Below are 23,132 nucleotides of genomic sequence, written 5' to 3'. Positions count from 1 at the left end.
TTGGCCCAGCCTAAGCAGAGGGGGTATTTAAGCCCTATTCCCTTCTCTCCCCTTTCTCTCTCTCTCTCTCTCTCTCTCTCTCTCTCTATCTCTAATTCCTTTCTTCCTCCTGTTTGTAATTAAACTCTATAAAAGACTGACGGCTGACTTGAGTTTTCATTTAGGAATTACATAGCTGAATTCCTTGGCGACCTTAAATTAATATATATTAGTCTTTTAAAGTGATTTCCTTGTCACAGTGGGAAAATAACACCCCCCCCCCAATAATGATGTAATGCTTGGAATTCTACTCTCTATAAAAGTCTTTCTTTTTGTCACGATCGATGGAGTTCATGGGGACCAGTTGGCCTCTCCATCTGACCCTTGCTTTGCCATCTCTATCCCTATCTCTATCCCTCTCAACGATGGAACCCCAGCACTCTGCACCCAGTGCCTCCATAGTCTCAGAATACCGACCGTGTCACTGTAGGCACGTCACACCCCCTTTCTGAGCTAAGGTTCTCTGATGCCTCACTTAGAGTAAAAGGCATCAACACCTACATACATCCAGGTACCTCCATCATCAATCTTCAAATTCTCAAAAATCATTGTTTGATTTAACCTGAGTTGAGGAGAATAATTCACACTGAAATTCTCTCAACTCCTCCAGGAAGCAACCATGGCTCCAAGACCTCTTAGCTGACTCTTCCAGGTGTTAAAACAGCTCAGGAGACTTTCTCATACTGGAGAATTCAACAGTCCCAGTTGCCATAGCAACCGGGTACCCATCACTCCTGCAACCAGGAACTAGGCTATTTGTCCTTTGCATACGTTTTCTAAGCCTTGTTCAAGGTACCCTTTAGGAAAGGAAAATGGGCGTTCAGACTTTCAACACTAATGCAACAAGAGAGAACCATCCTAGTTAGTGCTTACCCAGGAGTGGACATGGTATCAGTTGGTTATCTCCGCAGCTGATGCATTTGCCATTCAGGTAATCTCTGTATGATTTACAAGGGTAGGCAGTGATGTCACAGTCTTTTCTCAGGGAAGACAGGTACAGGAGGACAGATCTCTGGTGGTCACATTTGAAATACTGTAATCCTTCATTATAAAACAAGAGGTTAAGATGACATTCCAATCTGGGCATTCGCTCTACAGGCAGTGGCACACGTGTAACAGGACACACCCTCTTCTGCAGATGACTTAAAACCTCTCTGTCTCATGGCAAAGAAAGGAGCTGAGGAGGGGATGAGTGGTACAGCGTTTCACTCTATCCAAGGGAACCAAATATGAATTCATAGCAGAAGGAGGGCAAGAGGCAGCGGGGTGGCACAGTGCACAGAGCACAAGGCCTGGAGTCAGGAGGACCTGTGTTCAAATCTGGCCTCAGATGACCCCAGGCAAGTCCCTTAACTCCACTTGCCTAACCTTTGCCATTCTTCTGACATGGAATCAATACTCGATATCAATTCTTTTTTTTTTTTAACCCCTCACCTTCATTCTTGGAGTCAATACTGTGTATTGGTTCCAAGGCAGAAGAGCAGTAAGGGCTGGGCAATGGGGGTCAAGTGACTTGCCCAGGGTCACACAGCTGGGAAGTGTCTAAGGCCAGATTTGAACCCAGGACCTCCCGTCTCTAGGCCTGGCTCTCGATCCACTGAGCCACCCAGCTGCCCCCTTGATATCAATTCTAAGAGAGAAGGTAAGAGTTAAAAAGAAGAAGAAATATGGCTGGATAGGAAGACTTTGGCAGCTATCAAGTTCAAACCCCTCATTTTACAGATGAGAAAACTGAGGGACAGAGAGATCAACTCAGACTCAAGCAGCTAGTAATTGTCTGAGGTAGGATTTGAACCCAGGTCTTCCTGACTCAGTCCAGCATCCCATTCGCTTTGTCCTGCTGTCTTTCCAATGGACTGAGCTAGAGTCTTTGTTTTTTTTATTTCTATTTTAAATCCTCACCTTCCTTCTTGGAATCAATATTGGGTATTGGTTCTAAGGCAGAAGAGTGGTCATCGCTAGGCAATGGGGGTCAAGTGACTTGCCCAGGGTCACACAGCTGGGAAGTGTCTGAGACCCAATTTGAACCCAGGATCTCTTGTCTCTAGGCCTGGCTCTCCCTTCACTGAGCTAGAGTCTTGATCAGGATGGGATGACTGGTGATTTGCCATAAAATGCCAGAAGTCAGAGAGTGGAGATAATACTTCAGCATGGCAACAGGACTGAGCACAAACTTAGCAGACTAATTAAAGTAGGGAGCGGCCAGACATTGGCCCACGTCCTCCTCTCCAATTTAGACCTTGGGTGAGCTCTTCCCCATGTTGGTGAATTCTATTTCCTCCAGCCGTGAGTGACCCTGTAGCGTCCGGAGGGCTCTATCTCTAGCAGATCCTGGGGCCTGGGGTCTCTGGCCACACCTCCCCAATGAATTGTTCATCCAAAAAAAGCTGACTTAAAGGGGAATTTCACTGATGGGAGCTTTGCCTAGGCTTGGGGGAAACTACCCTGGGGACCAGAATCGCCATATAGATCTGTGGCAAAATTTTACTGGGAAACAGCAATGTCAATTAATCAACCATCAGGGACTAATTAGTGGATGAGTAAAGGAATAAAAAGGCATTCATTAGAAGCCTTCTACAGGCCAAACACTGAAGGTAGAGACGGAACTCTAGAGCTCACATTCTAAGTTGGGAAAACAATACGTTTGGGAAGGTCCTTGGACAAGGAAGATGGAAGGATCCAGAATCCGTAGAGTTCGGGATCCTCAGGGCGGAGTGACCGGTCAGATGACAATGACTGGGAAGTCAAAGATCATAGAGACTGGACAGATAGTCAAGCCTGGGAGTCCAAAGGGCTCGGGGATAGGGAAAAGGGCAAGGCTGATCAGATGGAGTACATACACAGGGCAAAGGAAAGCAAAGAGATGGAGATGAATCTGAAATGGCAGACCTGGAAGACTGGGAAGATGGCGGTGGCACCCTTGACAGAAATAGGGACGTTTGGTAGAGGGGAGGATTTGGGAGGAAAGATAAGGATGCGCCAAGTTGAGATGTTGTTCACAGCTTCAACATGTCCAGTGGGGAACGTGGGATTGTAGCAAAGGAGAGATAAAGACCAGGCTTGAATGTGGGTGATCTGGAAGTCATCAGATAGAATCCTTGAATACGCAGCATTCAGACTCCATCAGTTCTTTCTCAGGAGGTAGAGGATGTTTTTAAAAACCCTTACTGTACATCTTAGAATCAACACTGTACATTGGTTCCAAGGAGCGTAAGGGCTAAGTAAGTGAGGTTAAGCCATCTGCTCAGGCTCACCCAGCCAGGAAGTATCTGAGGCGACATTTGAACCCAGGACCTCTGGGTCTCCAGGCCTGGCTCTCAATCCACTGAGCCACCTCGCTGCCCCAGATAGCATTTTTTTTTTAAACCCTCACCTTCTGTCTTGGAGTCAATACTGTGTATTGGCTCCAAGGCAGAAGAGTGGTAAGGGCTAGGCAATGGGGGTCAAGTGACTTGCCCAGGGTCACCCAGCTGGGAAGTGTCTGAGGCCACATTTGAACCTAGGACCTCCCATCTCTAGGCCTGGCTCTCAATCCACTGAGCCACCTCGCTGCCCCAGATAGCATTTTTAATCATAAAACCTTTGGAACTGGTTTGTTTTTCAAATCTGATCATCCTACATTATTGCTGTTACTGTGTGCAATGATCTGGCTCTGCTCACTTCACAGAATTGAATTGTTGAAACAAGATGCTCTGGCCTTAGTGCCAGCGAAGAGGAGGCACGTGGAAGCTTCCTTCTCTCCTGCTAAGTCGAAAGGGCTTTGGTAAGGCCAGCCAGGCAGCAGGAGAGAAAAAAGGAAGGAACAAACTAGAATCTGCCTACAATAGGACAGAAATCCCTCTAATGGGATCCCAGAGTACAGACAGATGTTCCCAGCCCCAGCCGTGAATTCCAGTGCAACGTTGATCACTTTCCAAATACAAAACATCTGTACTTACCCCCAAAGATTGTTTGGGGACAGCCAGGCTGATCCACTCCTCCATTGGGGTAGAAATCGATATTTCCTAACGATTCTCTGAAGCCGAGACCTACAACAGATCGTCACAAAATGCCCCCGGCTCCTAAGCTGCTTTTAGCGTGTTTAAGCTCTCAAGCCTGTTATTTCCTCTTCAGAATAAAGAGCAGGCAGGAGAGTTATTCAAATGCATATCTATAGCCGGGATCAGCCTCTCATTTGTCCAATGACAAAACCAAGGTTCAGGGACATTCAGTGCCTTTCCCCCAGATCACATACACTTACGTGAAGCAGCAGCCTTGAAAACGACCATCCCCCACCCAAAGGTTATCACTGCATCTGAAACATCCTCCAACCCTTCATGAAGCATTTGATTAAAAACAGGCACACGCCTTAGGAGTGAGGAGAGCGAACGTTTCAGAATCTTTTCAGAAGATATGATTTATGACCCCAATCTGGACTTCGTATTCGCCCCCTCTCTCCCTCACTCCCTTTCTCTCCCTGCCTCCATCCCTCTCTCTCTCCCTCTCTTCTCTCCTCTTCTCTCTCTCTCTTCCTCTCCCTCTCCCCCCTCTTCTCTCTCTTCCTCTCTCTCCCCCTCTCTCCCCCGCTTCTTCTCTCTTTCTCTCCTTCATTCCCTTCCTTTCTCTCCCTGCCTCCATCCCTCTCTCTCTCTCTTCCTCTCCCTCTCCCCCCTCTTCTCTCTCTTCCTCTCTCTCCCCCTCTCTCCCCCCTCTTCTCTCTTTCTCTCCTTCATTCCCTTCCTTTCTCTCCCTGCCTCCATCCCTCTCTCTCTCTCTTCCTCTCCCTCTCCCCCCTCTTCTCTCTCCTCCTCTCTCTCCCCCCTCTTCTCTCTTTCTCTCCTTCATTCCCTTCTTTTCTCTCCCTCCCTCCATCCCTCTCTCCCTCTTCCCTCTCCCTCTCTTCTCTCTCTCTCCCTCTTCCCTCTCCCTCTCTTCTCTCCTCTTCTCTCTCTCTCCTCTCTTCTCTCCTCTTCTCTCCCTCTCTCCCTCTTATCTCTCCCTCTCTCCCCCTCTTCTCTCTTTCTCTCCTTCACTCTCTTCCTTTCTCTCCCTCCCTCCATCCCTCTCTCTCTCCCTCTTCCTCTCTCTCCCTCCTCTCTCTCCCCCTCTTCTCTCTCCCTCTTCCTCTCTTCTCTCTCTCAGTTCCTCTCCCTCTTCTCTTCTCTCCCTCTCTTCTCTCCTCCTCTCTTTCTCTCCTTCACTCCCTCCCTCTCTCCCTCCCTCTATCCCTCTCTCTCCCTCTTCCTCTCTCTCCCTCTTCTCTTCTCTCTCTTCCTCTCCCTCTCTCCCCCCTCTTCTCTCTCCCTCTCCTCTCTCTCAGTTCCTCTCCCTCTTCTCTCCTCCTCTCTTTCTCTCCTTCACTCCCTCCCTTTCTCTCCCTCCCTCTATCCCTCTCTCTCCCTCTTCTCTTCTCTCTCTTCCTCTCTCTCCCTCTTCTCTTCTCTCTTCCTCTCCCTCTCTTCTCTCTCTCAGTTCTTCTCCCTCTTCTCTTCTCTTTCTTCTCTCTCTCCCCCTCTTCTCTCTCCCCCTTTCTTCTTTCTTCGCTCTCTCTGCTTTTCTGTCTCTCTCTCTTTCTCCCTCCTTCCTTTTCTCCCTCTTTGTCTCTCTATATCTGTCTCTCTCCCTCCATTTTCCTATCTGTAGAATGAAGGGGTCAAACTAAATCAGGCATTCTTAACCTAGAGTTTATGAAGTTTTAAAATAATATTCTGACAGCTATACTTTAATATAATTGATTTTCTTTGGAATATGATTTTATCTTATTTTATTCATTTAAACAGACTCCTCTGAGAAGGGCTCTGTAGCCTTTCGTAGCCTACCAAAAAGTCCAGGGTACAAAAAAGGGTCAGAACCCTTGAAGAGTTGCTGAGGTCTTTCCACCTCTTACATTCTATGGCTTCCTGAATATCTACTTCACCAACATAAAATAATTGAGAAGAAATAACCAGGAAGTTAAGAAACCAGATCCAGTGTTGACGTGGTAGACACATCTGTCTCTTCTAGAACAAAACACATCAGTCTCCATTTGTTTTGGTTACTTATTTGAAAAGACGCAGCAGTCATAGCAAAGCCATCCAATGTCTTTGGAAGTTTCATGAGCTAATCGCTGCCCACTATTTCGCGAAGGTCCCTTCTTCTGCCTCTAACTCCATGATCCTGTGCTCTTGTCATTTCCTACGTATCGCATCACAAAAGGAGATTTAGATCAAGTCCCCTTAAGCTGTGCATACATGGGTGGGGGGGAGGATGACACATTGCCTCACTTCTCTCCTTCTCAAGGTTTCCAGAGTCAGGGGAAATAAAGGAAAAGCTAAAGCATCACATACCATCAATATCGGAATGGATGACATCAACAAACTGGGCATCTCTGTGATCCAGCCGTTTGTCTGGGGGCTTCCCGTTGTAGAGGGGGCCTGCAGGATCAAGGCCTGAAAGAGAGTAAGAATGGGCTTGGGCAGGTGCTTTGGGGATTGATTATTTTGGATACAGCTCTAGGTACATGAATCCTTTGGATACCAGCATCCTCATCATCTCACAACTGAAAGACGATGAACAGCCTCAGACATTTCCTAGCTGTGTGACCCTGGGCAAGTCACTTAGTCCCCATTGTATAATCCTTACTGCCCTTCTGCCTTGGAACAAAAACTCGATATCAATTCTGGGTCAGATGGTGAGGGCTTTTTTTCTAAAAAGAAAAGAAAGAAAAATGATGCAGATGGGAAAAAAGAATGATGATGAAAGATGCCCAGAGAATGAAGAATATAGGAATGGAGGAGGGCAAATGTCCATAGGTAAGAGATGGGCATCTTTAAGCTGGAGGTCAAGGAGCTTTAGTTCCTGACAAAATTGTTAAATGTACATTAAAGAGGATAATAGTCAGGCCCAGAGATGACATATCCTGGATTCAAATCTAGCCTCAGGCACTTCCCAGCTGTGTGACCCTGGGCAAGTCACTTAACCCCCATTGCCTAGCCCTTACCACTTTCCTGCCTTGGAACTAATACTTAGTGCTGATTCTAGGAGAGAAGGTGAGGCTTTTGGGGTTTTTTAAGGGGGTTGTGAGAAAGGGGTTTAGAAGAAGAAATAGTGACCACCAAAAACCAGCAGGGCTTCCTCCAAAACAACTTGGGCAAGAACACTAATTGTTTTTTATAAGGTTACTAAACCAGTAGATCAGGCCAGCGTTGTGGACATAGCAGACAACTGTGGCAATGGATGGCACCTGGGCATTGGCTAATGTCTCTTCTGCTCTTCTTGGGGGCAGGGTGGGGAAGTGTGGGATGGACAAGAGTCCAATTGTGCCAGGTTGATTCAGAACTGTCTGAGTAGCCACCGAGTCACCATCAATGTTTCCTGGTGGTCTGGAAGAGGAGGAAACTGAGGCACAGAGGTTAAGTGACGTGCCCCGGGTCCCGTAGCTAGTCAGTGTCTGAGCTGGATTTGAACTGAGGTCTTCCTGCCTCCGTGTCCAGGGTCCAGTCTACTTTGCCCATGGATATACTGACAGCACTGTGCAGTAAGAAATGAGCAATGGGGATTTCAGAAAAATAGGGGAAGATTTGTATGAACTGATACAGGGTTAAGTCAATGGAATGGAGCCAACAAACAATCTACCCACTAAAACAATGACAATATAAATGAAAAGAGCCCTAAAATGAAGCCGAATTCTGAGGGATTGAAATGATCCTGAAAAACAAGAGGCAAAGATAAAGAGGATAGACCAGAAAGCCCTGAATTCCAATCCCACCTCGAACACCGTGGCTGTGTGGTCCTGGATAAGTCATTTAACATCTAGATGTTCCTAGCAACGCTCAAAGACGCCAAATCGAAGGCCAAGCTCTAGTGGCAGTGGGAGTTTGCTCCTAGGAGAGTTCCTTATATCGGTGAAAGCCCAGGTCTAGTTCCAATGCCAATAAAGACATACGTATTAATAAAGAGCGTGTGTGTGTTCTCTACGCCACGTAGAGACGTGTGTAGACGCGCACGCACACACACTTCATTAGCAGCTGGCCTTGCAGGCAGTCTGAAGTTCAGACACTGGTAGGGCAACACTGTCCCCGTAACAGAAAACAAGAAGGCTCTGCCCAGAGACAGCCTCAGCGGCAGCCTTACCAGTAATTCTTCCAAGCTTCCCGTCATACATCTTTCCAACAAAGCCAGCTATGTGGGCCCCCAGGCTGACTCCGATCATGTAAATGTTGTCCAGAGTCGCTCCATTGGCCTGTGATTCCAAGACAGAGTCTCCATCAGTTGGGCAAAGACCAGCAACAAGAAGGAACATGAAGCCAAGCTTCGTCGTCGCCCCTTCCCAGATTTCCCCCCAGGAACCCCTCCATGGCTCTCTCAGAGAAAACAAACACAGCTTTAAACACTGCCGAGGCAGAGCGAAAATTTCTGGGCCAACCCCCCCCCCCAATGCACCCACACTTATAGATTGGCATTTGCACATGTATTTACTTCATCAAAGCAATCCGACCCAACAAGCAATTATTAAGGGTCTCCTGTCTGCAAGGCCGACAGGGAACGCGGTGGTGCAGTGGAATGCAGCTAGACTGGGGCTCAGGAAGATCCTCACTAGCAGTGTGACCCTGGACAAGTCACTTGACCCTTCTCAGCCTTGGTTTCCTCATCTGTAAAATGGGATGATGCACTTCATGGGGTTGTTATGAAGGTCTAAGGATGGGTATATAAAGCCCTTGTGCTGTATAAATGGGAAGCGATTATTGTCACGAATAATGAAGTTTTAAAACCTACCATTGGGATGCTTAACATGCTTTGGCCCCCGGCCCTGCCGCCACAGAAGGGGGAGGACCCCTTTTGTTGTTTGCTGTGCTTCATGAGCTACCCAGCCGCCAAAGCCAGGCTACCGACTGAGAGAGAGCAAAGCGCCGATGAGAGCAGCCCTCGCCCTCCACCAGAGCCCTCCAGAGATCTGCCAGGAGAGTCAAGGAAGGCTTGTGGCACGTGGGCTGGACTGCCTGTGGCAACTCAGGGGAGGACGGGCCAGAGTCCCACTAAGAGGGCTACAATAGCAGGGAGAGCAGCTCCCGTTAGGTGGTACCGAAGGTTGGCCGAATGCTTCACACATGGAATCTCCGCTGATTCTTACAACAACCCTTAGTAGGGGATGCTCTTGTTCTCCCTATTTTACAGATGAGAAAACAGAGCCTGACGAGGTTTTGTGACTCGCTCGGGGCCACACAGCTAGTATCTGAGCCTGGATTTGAACGTGCATCTTCCTGATCCAATGCTCTGTCCACTGCCTCCGCCAGCATCAAATGCTGCTCAAAGGTCCATAATTACAACGAGCATTTCTATATCCATGGCAAGTTCACAAAGTATTTGACTAAATAGAGGAGAACTCATTGGATCCTCACAGCAACCCTGGAAGGCAGGTGCTGTCATTATCCCCTTTTTATAGATGAGGAAACTGAGGCAAACAGAGGTGAAGGTCACACAACTAGGAAGTATCTGAGGCAGGATTTGAACTCATGACTTCCTTGAATTTAAATGTAGCACTCTTTCTACTAGGATGCCAGAGGGGTCAAATGCAAACATCCACATGGTTAAGATTAGTCTCCTCCCAGATTTGATCCTGGGCTGACTATTCAAAGGGAAAACCAAAAAGTCCCTGGCCTCAAGGAGCATTTAGTCCACTAGGAGTAGCCACTTGGGAGGTCAGGAAAGACTTTCCACAAGACATGACACATGAGCTGAGAATGAAGGAAAGGGCCAGAGGAGAGGGAATCCCAGTAATGGGGGACAGCCTAGGTAAAAACACGGAGGTGGGAGATGAGAAGTGAGAAGGAGAGTTTATTTAACCAGAACACAGAACATGTGAAGGGGAATCAAGGCTGGAGCCAGACTTTTAAGTCCTGTAAAAGTTAGGAAGATTCTTTGTTATCTATGAGTCAATAGAGAACCCCTGAACCTGCTGAACAGGAGTGTGACTCATGCTTTAGGAAGGATATTTTGACTCTGTGGAGGACAGCTTTGAAATGGCACAGATTGGAAGCCAAGAGACCAATTAGAAACCATTGGAATAGTGCAAAAGGCCAAGAAGGGTTGGGCAGAGAGACAGGCAAAGGTCCATTGGCCCTTGGGGTGCGAGGAGAGAGGGTGGATGCATTAGGGGGAAGTCTGCCCCACACAGAAAGAAAGAAGGGAGGAAGGGAGAACACAGGAGCTTTCCTTGACCCTACTCCCTAGTTTGAAGATCGTTCTCCTCCCTCCTCCCCTCCCGCCCCTTGACCTCGGCCAACAAGCAATTCCACTGGGTTTTACTTGTGTCATTGATCAAGACCTATTTCCTTATTATTGATATTTGCATTAGGGTGATGGTCTAGAGTCTACATCCTCAATCCTATCTCCATCAACCCATGTGATCGAGCAGTAGTTTTTCTCCTGTGTTTCTGCTCCCACGGTTCTTTCTCTGGATGGGGATGGCGTTCTTCCTCCCAAGTCCCTCAGAAATGTCCCTACCCATCTTCTTAAATCGTCCCCCAGCCCAGATTCTTTCTTGCACCTACAGCTCAGCTAAGCTCCTCAGGATGATGAGAACCCAAGAGCAGAAGCAGTAGTGTTGGACCATACCTGACACACGTTTGTACTTAGGGATAGATTTCCTAATGACCGTCGCTGATGCGAACGGCCTTCTTACCAGCATCTGGTCGATCGTCTGCTTTAAGATTTTAGCCACCGGCTTGGTGAAACCGGAGGAAATGCTGTAAATCACATTAGCGGCTCCTCGGTTCCAGTCGACCACAATCACATTCATGTCTTCGATGCGGAGCAGGGCCTCGACGAGGTCGTCCATCCAGACTGGGGGGGAGCCCGTTGGTCTGTAGCCATGGATGATAAAAGTGCTTTTCTTGGTCACGTTGAAGCTCCCAGGAAGGGTGGATTCGAGCAGTTTGGCACAGGCAAAGTTCCCATCTGTGTACAGCAACAGCCTTACCTTGAGTCTCGTGCCTACTAATGCATTATAGAAGCCAATATTGGTGAACGTGGGACATTTTTCATCTGTATCTGAAAGTCGGAAGAAGAAGGAAGAGATGAGAGCAGCTCTGCAGACCCTGAAGACAGCAGACACTTAATAATGGCTTATTATTGGATTGGATTGCTTTGATGAGGTAAATGGAGTCTGGTGACTTCATGCCAATTGATACAGCAGGCTACTCCCAGGGTCAGGAAAGGCCCAGGTTCAGCTCCTGCCTCTTCCAGGTGTTTGACTCTAGACTCGTGGTCCTCCCTCTCAAGGGAGGACCTTTGGCAGAGGGAGTTCTCTTGCCAGGAGTTGGCTGCCCACACTAAGGAAATCCCAGCTCTGTCCCACCACTGCCGTGTTTCCTCAGATGTTAGACCTCCTACACAGCTGGAGAGGTGGCTTGTCTATCTTGCTCTCATCAGTCAGGTAAGGTGTAGAAAGGAATCTTGTTATGTGCTAGACACCGGGATATGCTCTGAGGATACGTTTCTTGCCCTCAGGGGGTTCCCGTTCTAGTGAGACACACACAGGAACATCAAAGATATATAGGGAAGGGGAGGGGAGCTCAAGCCACTGGGACCTGCCCCCAGAGGTCATTTAATGGAAGGTACATGTGGTTCTGGGCTTTGAAGGTGGCTGGAGATTCTAGGAGACATAAGAGAGTAGAGAGGGCTTTCAGACAAGGGAACAGCTTGGGCAAAAGCCTGGAGATGGGAGATATAATGTCATATGAGGAAGAGCAAAAAGATTCGACTAGAATATGGAGTTCATGAAGGAAAGTGATGTGTAATGAGTTTGAATAGATACATTGCAGCCAGACTGCCAAATGAAGATGTTCATATTTTACCCACAGGCAACTGGGAACCCCTGGAGTTTTTTGAGTGAAGAAATGACATAGACCCATGCTTTAGCAAAACCATCTTGCCATCTGTGGGAAGGATGAATTGGAGTGGGAGAGGCAGGAAGCATAGAGACAACTAGGAGGCTAAGGCCATAGTCCAAATGAGAGGTAATGCTGGCTTAGCAGAAAGACAGCTATGGGAACAGAAAGGGGGAGTGGCCAGATATATTGGGGAGATAGACAGGGCAAAACTTAGTACCTGATGGCATACATGGAATGAGTTTAAAGCAATAAGCCTATGGTGGTGAACCTATGGTACACGTGCCAGAGGGGGCACTCTGAGCCCTCCCAGTGGGCATGCACCATTGCTCCAGCATAGAATTGACCAGAGTTTGTTACTAGAAAGTCAGAGGGACCCAGGGCCAGGCTCTTCCTCTCCCCCTCTCCACCTGAGAATATTTCTCACATCTCCCACCCCTCTAAAAGGTTTGCCATCACTGGAATAAGTCAAGGAGAACTTCAGGACCATGGTCCTGGGTCACTAAGAAGATGGAGATAACCTGAATAAAAATAGGGAAGTTTGAAAGAGGGATGGTTTGGGGAAAGACTCTGAATTTTGTTTGGGACATGCTGAAATTGAGATGCCCTTGTAATAGCCAAATGGAATAGGAGCTCAGGAGAGAGACTAAGGCTAGATGTATAAATCTGGATCATTGTGTACAGACGATCATTAAACTCAAAGGAGCTGATTAAGTCTCTGAGAAAGACCATAGAACAACTGTGAAAGACTTAACTATCATCAGCAATGCAAAGATCCTGGACAATTCCAAGGGACTGGGGACAAAAGGCTAGCTACTTCAATAGAGTCTGATTGCACATTGAAGCACATCATTATTCACTTTATTTCCTCCATGAATCTTTCTCTAGTATAAGTAACAAGTGTCTTATTTCACAACATGGTGAATGTGGAAATATATATTATATAATAACACCCATACAACCTATATTATATTATCTGCCCTCTTGGGGAAGGTAGAGGAATGGGAGAGAGAGAACACAGACCACAAAATGTCAGAAAATAATTATCGAAAACTGTACTGAAATATAAGCTGGGGGTGAAAACATAATTTTAAAAAGACCATAGAGAGGAAAACTCTTCAAGGAAAGTTCACTGGTAGGGGTGGAGCACAAGCGATGTTTCAATAAAAAGAGATTGAGGAGAGGTTGGGTAGGTAGGAAGAGAACCAAGAGAGAGTGAAGACCCAGAGAAGAGAGAATGTCCAGGAGGATAAAGTGATCAACACTGTCAAATCCTGCAGAAAAATTAAGCAGAATAAGGACTGAGAAAAAACATTGGATGTTGCAATTAAGAGATCATTGAGAGGGTAGCTAGGTGATTCAGTGGAAGATAGGAGGTTTTGGTTTCAAACCTAGCTTCAGACACTTTCCTAGTTGTGTGACCCTGGGCAAGTCACATAACCCCCATTATCTAGCCCTTATCTCTCTTCTGACTTGGAACCAATAGACAGTACTGATTCTAAGACAGAAGGGAAGAGTTTTTCTTAAAAAAAAGAAAAGATATTGTTAATGGGCATCTAGGTGACTCAATGTATTGAGAGTCAGACCTGGAGACTAGAGGTCCAAAAGGGTTCAAATATGGCCCCTAAACCTTTCTAGCTGTGTAACTCTGAGTACTAACCCTCATTCCTTAGCCTATACTAAATTTGCTTCTAAGACAGAAGGGGAGGGAGGGAGGGAGGGAGGGAGGGAGGGAGGGAGGGAGGGAGGGAGGGAGAGAAGGAGAGGGAAAGGGGGAGAGAGAGGGAGAGAGAGAGAGAGAGAGAGAGAGAGAGAGAGAGATCACTGGTCACTTTGTTGAGATCAGTTTCAGTTTCGGTTAAGTGAAGATGTTTGAAGATAGAATGCTAAAGCTTGAGGAATGAGGGGGAGGAAAGTAAGTAATGAATGTAGATAGCTTTTCTTAGGAGCTTGACTCTGAAATGGAAGAGAGCTATAGGATAATAGCTTAAGGGGATGGTGGTGGCAAATGAAAGTCATGTGGTTTTGTATTTTTGTCTTTGTTAAAGAATAAGGGAATCCTGGGCATAATTAAAGACATGATTAAAAGCAGAGAATGAACCAGTAAATTGGAAAGACTGAAGGTTAGAGAGAAGGGTTGGATGATTTGAGTGAAGTCAGCTAGAGATGCTGAGTTTTTCTGAGCCCCACAACATCTTTCCTACTTTCCTACTCCTCTTTTAGGGATTGAGATTTCCCCTTGGAAGAGTATTGACCTGATTTCCCTCATTTGGCTCCAAACAAGGACATGTTTCACAAATGGTACATTTTCCTAATGAGTCTCTATGACTCCCCAAACCTGACCTCCTTCAGTCCAACAGCTTTCCTTTGGTGGGGAGGCAGTTGACAGCAGATCAATCCAGGTAGTTGATTTGATCCAAGACCACTCAGGAAGTCATTGTCAAGATGAGACAAGAAACACCAGCTAGCTATAAATAAGCAAGCCTCAATACTACTCTAATTATTAGTAAGGAACGTTGGCTAAGGGAGACAGCAGGTAGAGATAGTCCTGCCCTTGAAAAGAATGAATGAAAGAATGAATGAATGAAAAAGCATTTATTAAGTACCTAGTGTTTGTCAGATCCTAGGCTTAGCAGTACAAATAGAAATACAAAGATGAACCTGTCCCTGCCTTCAAGTTTCTATGTTCTAATTGGGGAGGCAGGGTAGGGGAAAGAGTTATGGTCTGAGGAGTCACAAGGATGGTGAATGGAACAAAACAGAAGAATACTTGATATTTACTTAGCTTATCTAGCAAAAAGAAACTGAAGAGTTTGCGAAGTACTTTCACAATGCTTTTTATACATCATTCCATTTGAACCTCACAACATCCCTTGGAGATGGGTACTAAAAGTATTTTATTATGTCATTTTTCCATATGAGGAAACTGAGGCTCAGAGTGACTAAGAAATTGGCCTTCAGCTATCGAGTTTGGAAGTGTCAGAAGTGAAAGCTGAACCCCCATCTTTCTGACTACAAGCCTTGTAGTCTAGCCAGTATTCCAAAGTTGCCTTGCCCTAGAAACTGTGACCTTGGGCAAGTCACTTAGTGACCCAGATAGGATCTACATCTGGTTCCCTGTGCTGATGAAATCATAGATCTGGATCAAAAGGAGTTAAGCACCTGCTTACAGGAACACGCTAGACAAACCAAGTCAAACAAACTTTAAATTCTGCCTCTTTAGACCACTACTACACGAGGCCAGGTGAAAGGTAAGCTGTCCAGACACTATGCAAGTACTGGACCTAGTCACAGGTTATATGTGTCTTAAGGAAAAGCTGATACGTGTGTGTGGAGTGAGTTATGGAATGTTATTTGCTTTTAAAAAAGGTGTGGACCAGAGAGTCTCTTTCTCTGGAAAGGGAGGCTGAAAACTTTTCTCTGAAAGTTAGACCCTTGGGCTGACCTCATGGTGTGGTTTCTGGTTTTATTTTGAATTAGATCTGGCTATACTTAGTCCTTTCTTGATGGCCTGTTATATCTAAAAAAGGGCAGCTGGGGGGAGGGGCACCCAGTGGATAAGGGGCTGGGCCTGGAGTCAGGAAGACCCATCCTGAGTTCAAATCCAGGCTCAGACACTTTTCAGCTATGTGACCTTGGGCAAGTCCCTTAACCTTCTTTGCCTTGATTTCCTCATCTATAAGGTGAGCTGGAAAAGGACATGGGAAAGCACTCCAGTTTCTTTGCTAAGAAAACCCCAGACACAACTGAAAATGATTGAACAAAACAGGTTAAAAAAAAAGGAGACTTTGACACTGGGAGAGAGTCCGGGAATGGGGATAGTGGAGTTCCTGCTCCATATCCTTCTGACAAAAATTATGGAAGCTCTGAGTGCCATAACCCCTTTGGTCCTCCAGGAGAATATGAAGGTGATCCTTGTGGAGGCTGAGGAAGAAAGGAGAATGTTGAGAAGGAGGTGGTTGTTAACAGGCAATGTGGTACAATGGAAAGAGCACTGAGTTTGGAGTCAGAAGACCTGGGTTCAAATTCTGACTTTTGTTACTAACCACCTTCAGGGCTTGGGGCACTATCCCTTACCCCTACCCTTGGCCTCAATTTGCTTTTCTGTACAATGAAAGGGTTGAACTAAATGACCTCTGAAGTCCTTACTAGCTCAAGATCTTTGAATTTTTGATCACTCTAGGACTCAGTTTCTTCATCTGGAAAATACGGAGATTGGGCTAGGTGTCCTCTGAGGTTCCTTCTAGCTATAGGATCCTAATGTCAGATGCTAAAGCCAATCTAAGTAGGATGAGCACAAAGGAAACACTCTGGGCTGGTTCAGGTCAGGCTGAGATTGGTTTGTTTATATTCTCTTTCTCGAGCTGTTAATCTGTATATTTCTATTCTTCAATTATATAACTCTCTTCTTTCCATTGCTGGTTGTGTCCGCACATATTGGGCAAAACAGCTTTTGATAATTTCTTTTATTTCTTCTTCATTTGTGTGAATTCTTCTTTACTATTTTTAAAAATTATGGATATTTCATTTTCCTTTCTTTTATTTATCAGTCTAGCTAATGGCTTTTCTATTCACTTTGTCTTTTTAAAAAATGGTCATTTTAATTTATCATTTCAATAGGGTTTTCTTTTTTTTTAAACCCTTACCTTCTTTCTTAGAATCCATATTAAGTATCATTCCAAGGCAGAAAAGCAGTAAGCGCTAGGCAATGGGAGTTAAATGACTTGTCCAGGGTCACGCAACTAGAAAGTGTCTGAGGCCACATTTGAACCCAGGACCTCCCAATTCTAGACCTGGCTCTCAATCCACTGAGCAGTCCACCATTCTAAAATGGAAGATAAGGGTTAAAAAAAAAAGATGAAGAATAAATGCTTGCTGGATTGAAATGAATTGAGTTATGGAAAGAAAAAAGAATAAATGTTTCTTGGACTGAACAGACTTGAATTGGGCAGCTAGATGATACAGTGAATAGTGTTCTGAGTCTAGAGTCAGGAAGACCTGACTTCAGACAGTCGTTAGCTGCGTGATTCTGGGCAGGTCACTTCACCCTGTGGGCCTCAGTTTCTTCATCTGTAAAATGAGCTGGAAAAGGAAAGTAGCAAACTAGCTGTGTGACCCTGAGCAAGTCACTTAACCCTGTTGACTTCAGTTCCTCATCTGTCAAATGAGCTGGAGAAGGAAATGGTGACCCACTCCAGGATCTTTGCTGAGAAAACCCCAAACGGGGTCATGGACGCTTGGACACAACTGAACAACAATAGTAGGCAGAATGTGAAATAAATGTGTGTTGATCGAATTGAAGACATTTTCTGTCTGCAGACGAACAGACTAAAGAAGAAAGGGGATGGTTCTTGGCCAGTCTGCAGCCTATCCTTGGCCTGCTAACATGGTTACCCTCTACACCTTGAGGATGTTTGGCATCCCAGTTTTGTAACCTCAAACTTGCCAAATGACAAGGCCGGGTTGTTGTTCTGGTTCTATCAAGAAGGCCCAAGTGGAGAAAACAGGCTAAACAGGTTTCGAAAGTGTCTTCTCCATCGCTGTGTATTTGATACGGGCTGAGCCGATCCTTCTTCCTCATTTGGCCCCTGTGCCCTAGTTCCTTCTGGTGCCACCTACCAATCCCAGGCAAAGGGAAGGCTGAGGTCAAGACCCCCACTGGAAGCCTGCTTTACACACGGCACGTCCAGCTTGGGCTTCCTTTTCAGTGATGCACGTTCATGGAGCACCAGCAAGCTGTATGCTGAGCAGAAAACAGACAGGCACATCCGTGTCTCCATCAGGAAACATTTATAAAGGGGGCAGCTGGGTGGCTCAGAGGATGGAGAGCCAGGCCTAGAGATGGGATGTCCTGGGTTCAAATCTGGCCTCAGACACTTCCTAGCTGGGTGACCCTGGTCAAGTCATTTCACCCCCATTGCCTAGCACTTACCGCTCTTCTGCCTTGAAACCAAAATCCAATATTGATTTTAAGATGGAAAGGGAGAATATTTTTTTCTAAATTAAATGAAAGGGAGCAGCTGATTGGCTGGCTGGCTGGAGATCCAGTGCTAGAGATGGGATTTCCTGGGTTCAAATCTGGCCATAGACACTTCCCAGCTGGGTGACCCTGGGCAAGTCACTTGACCCCCATTGCCTAGCCCTGACCGCTCTTCTGCCTTGGAGCCAATACACAGTATTGACTCCAAGATGGAAGGTGAGGGTTTAAAAAACAATAATAATTTTAAAATTATATAAATATACAAGTATATAAAAAATTAACATCACCTACTATGTGCCAGGCATTAAAAGAAAGTCCAGCGTACAGCCAGGCAGCATGACGCACGTTTCAGGCAAGATGACAAATCAGGAAAACACCTCCCACTCAGAATTCTCCCCTGCGATGATTGAATGAGATCTAACCTTTGGTAGGGATTTGTGGTACTTGGGATGACTTTTATTTGCCATCTCTGATGGAGCCAAACTGATAAGAAAATCCCGGGCTCTGGGGGAAGCTCCAGGGAGAAGCTGGCTTGTGAGTTAGGGGAGGCGACTCGCCGTTTCTACAGTGGGGCACAGACTGCTTGTCTCATGCTGGCCATCTGGAGAGATGGGCTCCGTTAGGAGGGTGGTTCTCATTTTACAGGTGAGGAAACTGAGGCTCCAGGGGAGAAGATGTCAGAGCCGGGTCTTTTCCCTCCCCAATCATCTGTTCTTTCTACCAGCTCCCATGACTCAAACTTCTTGAACAGGGAGGAGGACAGAGTGGGAAAATTTACTGCCTCATCATAGACTCATGGGACTTGGAATTAGGTGCCCAGATTCAGAGCCCCGGGGCCGTCTAATCCAGCCACCTCGTTTGACTGAAAACAGAAAAAAGAGAAGAAGCAACAGAATCCTGGGAGTCCTTGAGGGCCACCTCAGGAGCAAACAGATCCAGAGAGGACCAGCCCAGTCTTAAACAGGGAATCGGGGCTCAAGTCAGGATCTGCAAAGAGTTCTGCAAGTGGATGCAAGGGAAAGAGGGGGCAAGAAGAGAAGAAAATGGAGCGGTGGAAGGATGGAAGGAAATCAGGAGTCTACAAAGGAGGGAATGAGAGCAAGAGGCGAGGAGGCAGAAGCCCGACATTCTAGTGTCAGCAATGAATATTGGTAGCATGACTTTGGGGAAAGAGAGCTCTCTAATGTTCCCTAGGGCTGTATTTTTTTAATTTTATTTTTAACATTCATTCTCCTTTTACCTTCCACCTTAGAATTAATACTGTGTGTTGGGTCCAAGATAGAAGAGCAGTAATGGCTGCCCATCTCTAGAACCGACTCTCAACCCACTGAGCCACCCAGCTGCCCCCTCTTCATTTTTCAAAATGAATTTTTATTGCTAATTTTTGTTTTTACATCAACTCCACTGCCCAAAGTATTCCATTGGAATCCTTCCCTCTTCTAGAGAACCATCCTTAAAATAAGGAATAAAAAAGAAGCCCATGAAGACAAAAATGAGAACAAAAACATTAAATGACTTGCCCAGGGTCACCTGGCCAGGAAGTGTCTGAGGTCACATTTGAACCCAAGACTTCTTCCTCCTGATCTGGCTCTCTATCCACTGAGCCACCCAGCTGCCCCCTCTTGCTTATATTATTAATAGAAGATATTTCTTAAACAGGGTCCAAGACATCCAGGCAGTCCATTTCCTCTTTCCCATGACAATTGAGGGTTCATTCCTATTCCTATTCTCTCTCTGCCTTCCTCTCCAACAAGATCCCACCCCCGAAACTGTCCAAATCTACCAGGAAATGGCCCGGTCATGACTCACCCTCCCCTTTATAGCCCAGCTTTTAGAATTACCCTCATCCTTATCTCACACTGCAATGGGAGTCCCAGGCACCTGGGCCACTCCCAGCACCTCTTTCCTGCCGGGCTCTCACCTGCCTCTGAACCTTTGCCCCCCCCCCCAGCCCCTCCTTTGACATCTGTGGTCCAAATCTGGGAAGCCCCATCCCATTACTGTCTGAATCTGGATTTGAACTCAGGTCTTCCTGACTCCAAGCACCATATTCTACCTACTGCCCAGAAGTGTAACATTCTAATTCATATATACGTATATATATATATATATATATATATATATTTGCCTTATTATGTTATATATTATTTATTTAGATCAATGGGGTATGTAGATCCAAATATATTAATATATTATTCTATATATTATAACAATGTAATTATATATTGCAGTAATATACAATATTGTTATATTATCTAGAATAACATATTATATGCCTTGCAAACCTTCAAGCTGTATCCCTGTGAATTCTTCTTCTTGTTGTTTATAAATGCTTGCTGAATTCACAGGGTATGGAAAAGGGACCTTCATTCAAATACTGCACACCTAAGTGCTGAATATTAGACACCTACTGCGTGCTAAGTGCTGTGCTAAATGCTGGCAATACAAAGACAGAAATGAAACGCCCCTTCCTTCTGGAACTCTAGCATTTGGAATCTAATAGGTGCACATAAAATGTTTTGCAATATAAATGCCAGGTAAATTGGTGGGGAGAGGCCCAGGAGAGGCCCCATGGAGAAGGTGGCGCCAGCTGAGCTTTCAAAGGAACTAAAGGATTTGAAATAAAAAGGGAGGGCATTACGGGTACCCCCTTGTGCAAAGGAATGGGTGGGAAAGGGAATGCTATGTGTAAAGAGAAAGAAAGCAAGCATTTATGGAATTCCTACTCTGTACCAGGCACAAATTAAATATTAAATCATTTGATCCTCAACACAAGTCTGTTCTTGTAAGATTTATGCATCTCATTTTACAGTTGATACAACCAAGGCAGGCAGAGATGAAGTAGTTAAGAGATAGGCTTAGAGTCACACAATTAATATATATCTGAAGTTAAATTTGAACTCGAGTCTGAGTCCAGCCCAGGGCCCTGTCCACTGCACCCTTTTGCTATCTACCCCTTGTGAGGAACAGTGATGGGTTTAATCAATTTGCTGTTGCCTGAAGGATTTCCCAAATATTAGATGAAACCACCACTTCCCACTGTGTGATCTTGGGCAAGTCATTTTTCCTTTCTGAACCTCAGTTTCCTCCTTTGTCAAACAAGTGGATTGGCACTGCTCTCTAAAGTCCCTGAGAACACTCACTTTCTGGGATTCTCTAATCATTAAACCTCTATATTTACTGAGCACGGGGAGCCTGGCTTCTCTATCTTCACTTTGGATCACAAGCTTACAAAGTCCTCTTTAGTGACTACTGGGGGATGGGAGAGAAGTTTCCAAAAGTTTAAGAAAGAAAATGGGGCTCTTTGCAAAATGGTTGGTCTTGATACCAACGTCAGCAGACCCTTTGGCTCTCATGGGGTAGGTGGAGCCAAGCTTTTCCCTTTATGTCCTAGACTTTATTCCTATAGGGAACTCCAAGAGGAAACTCCTGTTGCTGTAGGAAGAGTTTCATTCTTTGTGTCCCCAGGGCCAGCTCTAGTGCCTGGTATACAGCAGACACCTAATAAATGCTTCCCAATTGATTGATCCAATGCAGGTCACCACCTACTTGGCAACTTAGTCTTTCCTGAGTTTCCTGTTTCAAATCCTGTCATTCAGTGAGATTGGAAGAGTTTTATGAATTGGGTATAAACAAATGCCAGGGAGGATGGCTCTGAAGGGAGCAGAGCCTACATCAGGTGGGATCTCCAGGCACTTGAGCATCACCTCAGCTCCTCAGCCCTCATCCATCCCCTCTGCCTGCTGCTTTGAAACTTCTGATCTGAATTACAAACTGGTCTTCCCTGGCCCTCCCCAAAGCAGGACCATTGCCCCCTATCTCTAGCCCTTCATGTATAGGTAAGCAGATCCCCAGACCCCCTCATTCTCACAGCTTTAAGGCACAGAAGGGGTAGTCCAATAAAAAAAGTACTGAAGGACAAGAGGATTCCCATTTCTGGCTGATGGTAATTGTTTTCTGGTGAAACAACTCCTTACCTTGTAGCCACTGAGTAGCAACAATGTTGGCTCTCATTTCTTTTCAGTTTGTTTCATTCAAATCGAACAAGGAGCATGGGGGGGGGGGGTAAGGAAATGCTCTAAAGACTGAGGAGGATGTTGGCAAAGAACACTTGGGTTGATTTTACAGAGGAAGAAAACCAGTTCACAAAGAAATTCAAAAGGTTGGGATTCATTTTTGGTGGCTAGATATCCAAGTCAAGCAGACCTGAATTCAATCTGGCCTCAGACACTGGGCAAGTCACTGCACGGCTGTTTGCCTCAGTTTCCCCATATGTAAAATGGAGGTAATAATAGCACTTACCAGGAAGAGGAAGATATTTATAAAGTACCTGGAACAAAATAAGTGCTTTATAAATGGGAATTGGGAACTATTACTATTATTAAGAGCCAAGGGGATCAAATGGGCTGGCACCCTATTAGGACAATAATCTCTAGATTCCCTTCTAGCTCAAACTTTACGATGCTGTTTGCCTATTAGAAATGATCCCTTAAAATACCATTGCTTATAGAAGGATACAGAAATTCAACAACTTTGTTACTATCTCTTTAAACAAACATTTTAAAATTAAAAAAAAAATCCTATATGTATGTATAACCCACTTGTCAACTCCTGGGAGAGGGGAGGGAAGAGGGGAGGAAGACAATGTGAATCATGTAACCATGGAAAACTTGTATATAAATTTGTTTTTGGAATAAAAAAATTTTCTAAATCATTTAAAAAAATCTTCACGTAACAGAAGTACAAATTTTGGGGGTCAGCTAGGTAGCTCTGGTTTGAGTCAGACCTAGAGATGGGAGGTCCTGGGTTCAAATTTGGCCTTAGACACTTCCAGCTATGTGACCTTGGGTAAGTCACTTCACCACCACACCACCCCCTTGCTCTAGCCCTTACCACTCTTCAGCCTTGGAACCAATACACAGTATTGATTCCAAGACAGAAGGTAAGGGTTTAAAAAAAGGGTTCTTATAAAAACACTGATGCTAATGCCTATTTGAAGACACTCTCTGAGCCTTTTCTTTGGCTGTCCCCCAGGCTTGGAATGCCCTCTGGTCTAACTTCCTCCTCTTAGTTTTCAAAGTCTTCCTTCAAGACTCAGCCCAAATCCCACCTTCATCAGGGGGAGCCTTTCTCTTCGTCCTCTTCTCCCTCTCCTAACTGCTTCCCAGAGATTATGTTCTTATTGCTTTTTGTCTAGAGTTATTATTGTTTGCCTCCCCCATTAAAAGGTAAGTTTCTCGAGGGCAGGATCCATTTTTGCCTTTAAA

General features: G+C 45.5%; 1 protein-coding gene across 5 annotated transcripts in view; it reads right to left on the bottom strand.

The window, feature by feature from the left end:
• Positions 1-23,132, bottom strand: part of LIPH (lipase H) — a 38,247-nt gene that overhangs the window by 12,426 nt on the left and 2,689 nt on the right. For 2 of the 5 annotated variants that reach the window (XM_056819872.1, XM_007486199.3), the window contains exons 2-6: positions 10,679-11,046; positions 8,131-8,239; positions 6,345-6,446; positions 3,978-4,067; positions 913-1,080 (exon numbers count right to left, since the gene is read on the bottom strand). In XM_056819872.1, the coding sequence (XP_056675850.1) occupies positions 913-1,080; positions 3,978-4,067; positions 6,345-6,446; positions 8,131-8,239; positions 10,679-11,046 (837 nt within the window). Of the gene's footprint in view, positions 1-912; positions 1,081-3,977; positions 4,068-6,344; positions 6,447-8,130; positions 8,240-10,678; positions 11,047-23,132 lie in introns of those variants that run through there. The other 3 variants (XM_056819873.1, XM_007486200.3, XM_007486201.2) reach the window with 2 other exon arrangements.

Source organism: Monodelphis domestica, chromosome 2 (assembly GCF_027887165.1).
Source record: "Monodelphis domestica isolate mMonDom1 chromosome 2, mMonDom1.pri, whole genome shotgun sequence".
NCBI classification, from domain to species: Eukaryota; Metazoa; Chordata; class Mammalia; order Didelphimorphia; family Didelphidae; genus Monodelphis; species Monodelphis domestica.
Note: the sequence above shows the minus strand (reverse complement) of the source record. Positions and strands in the feature narration are given on the sequence as shown.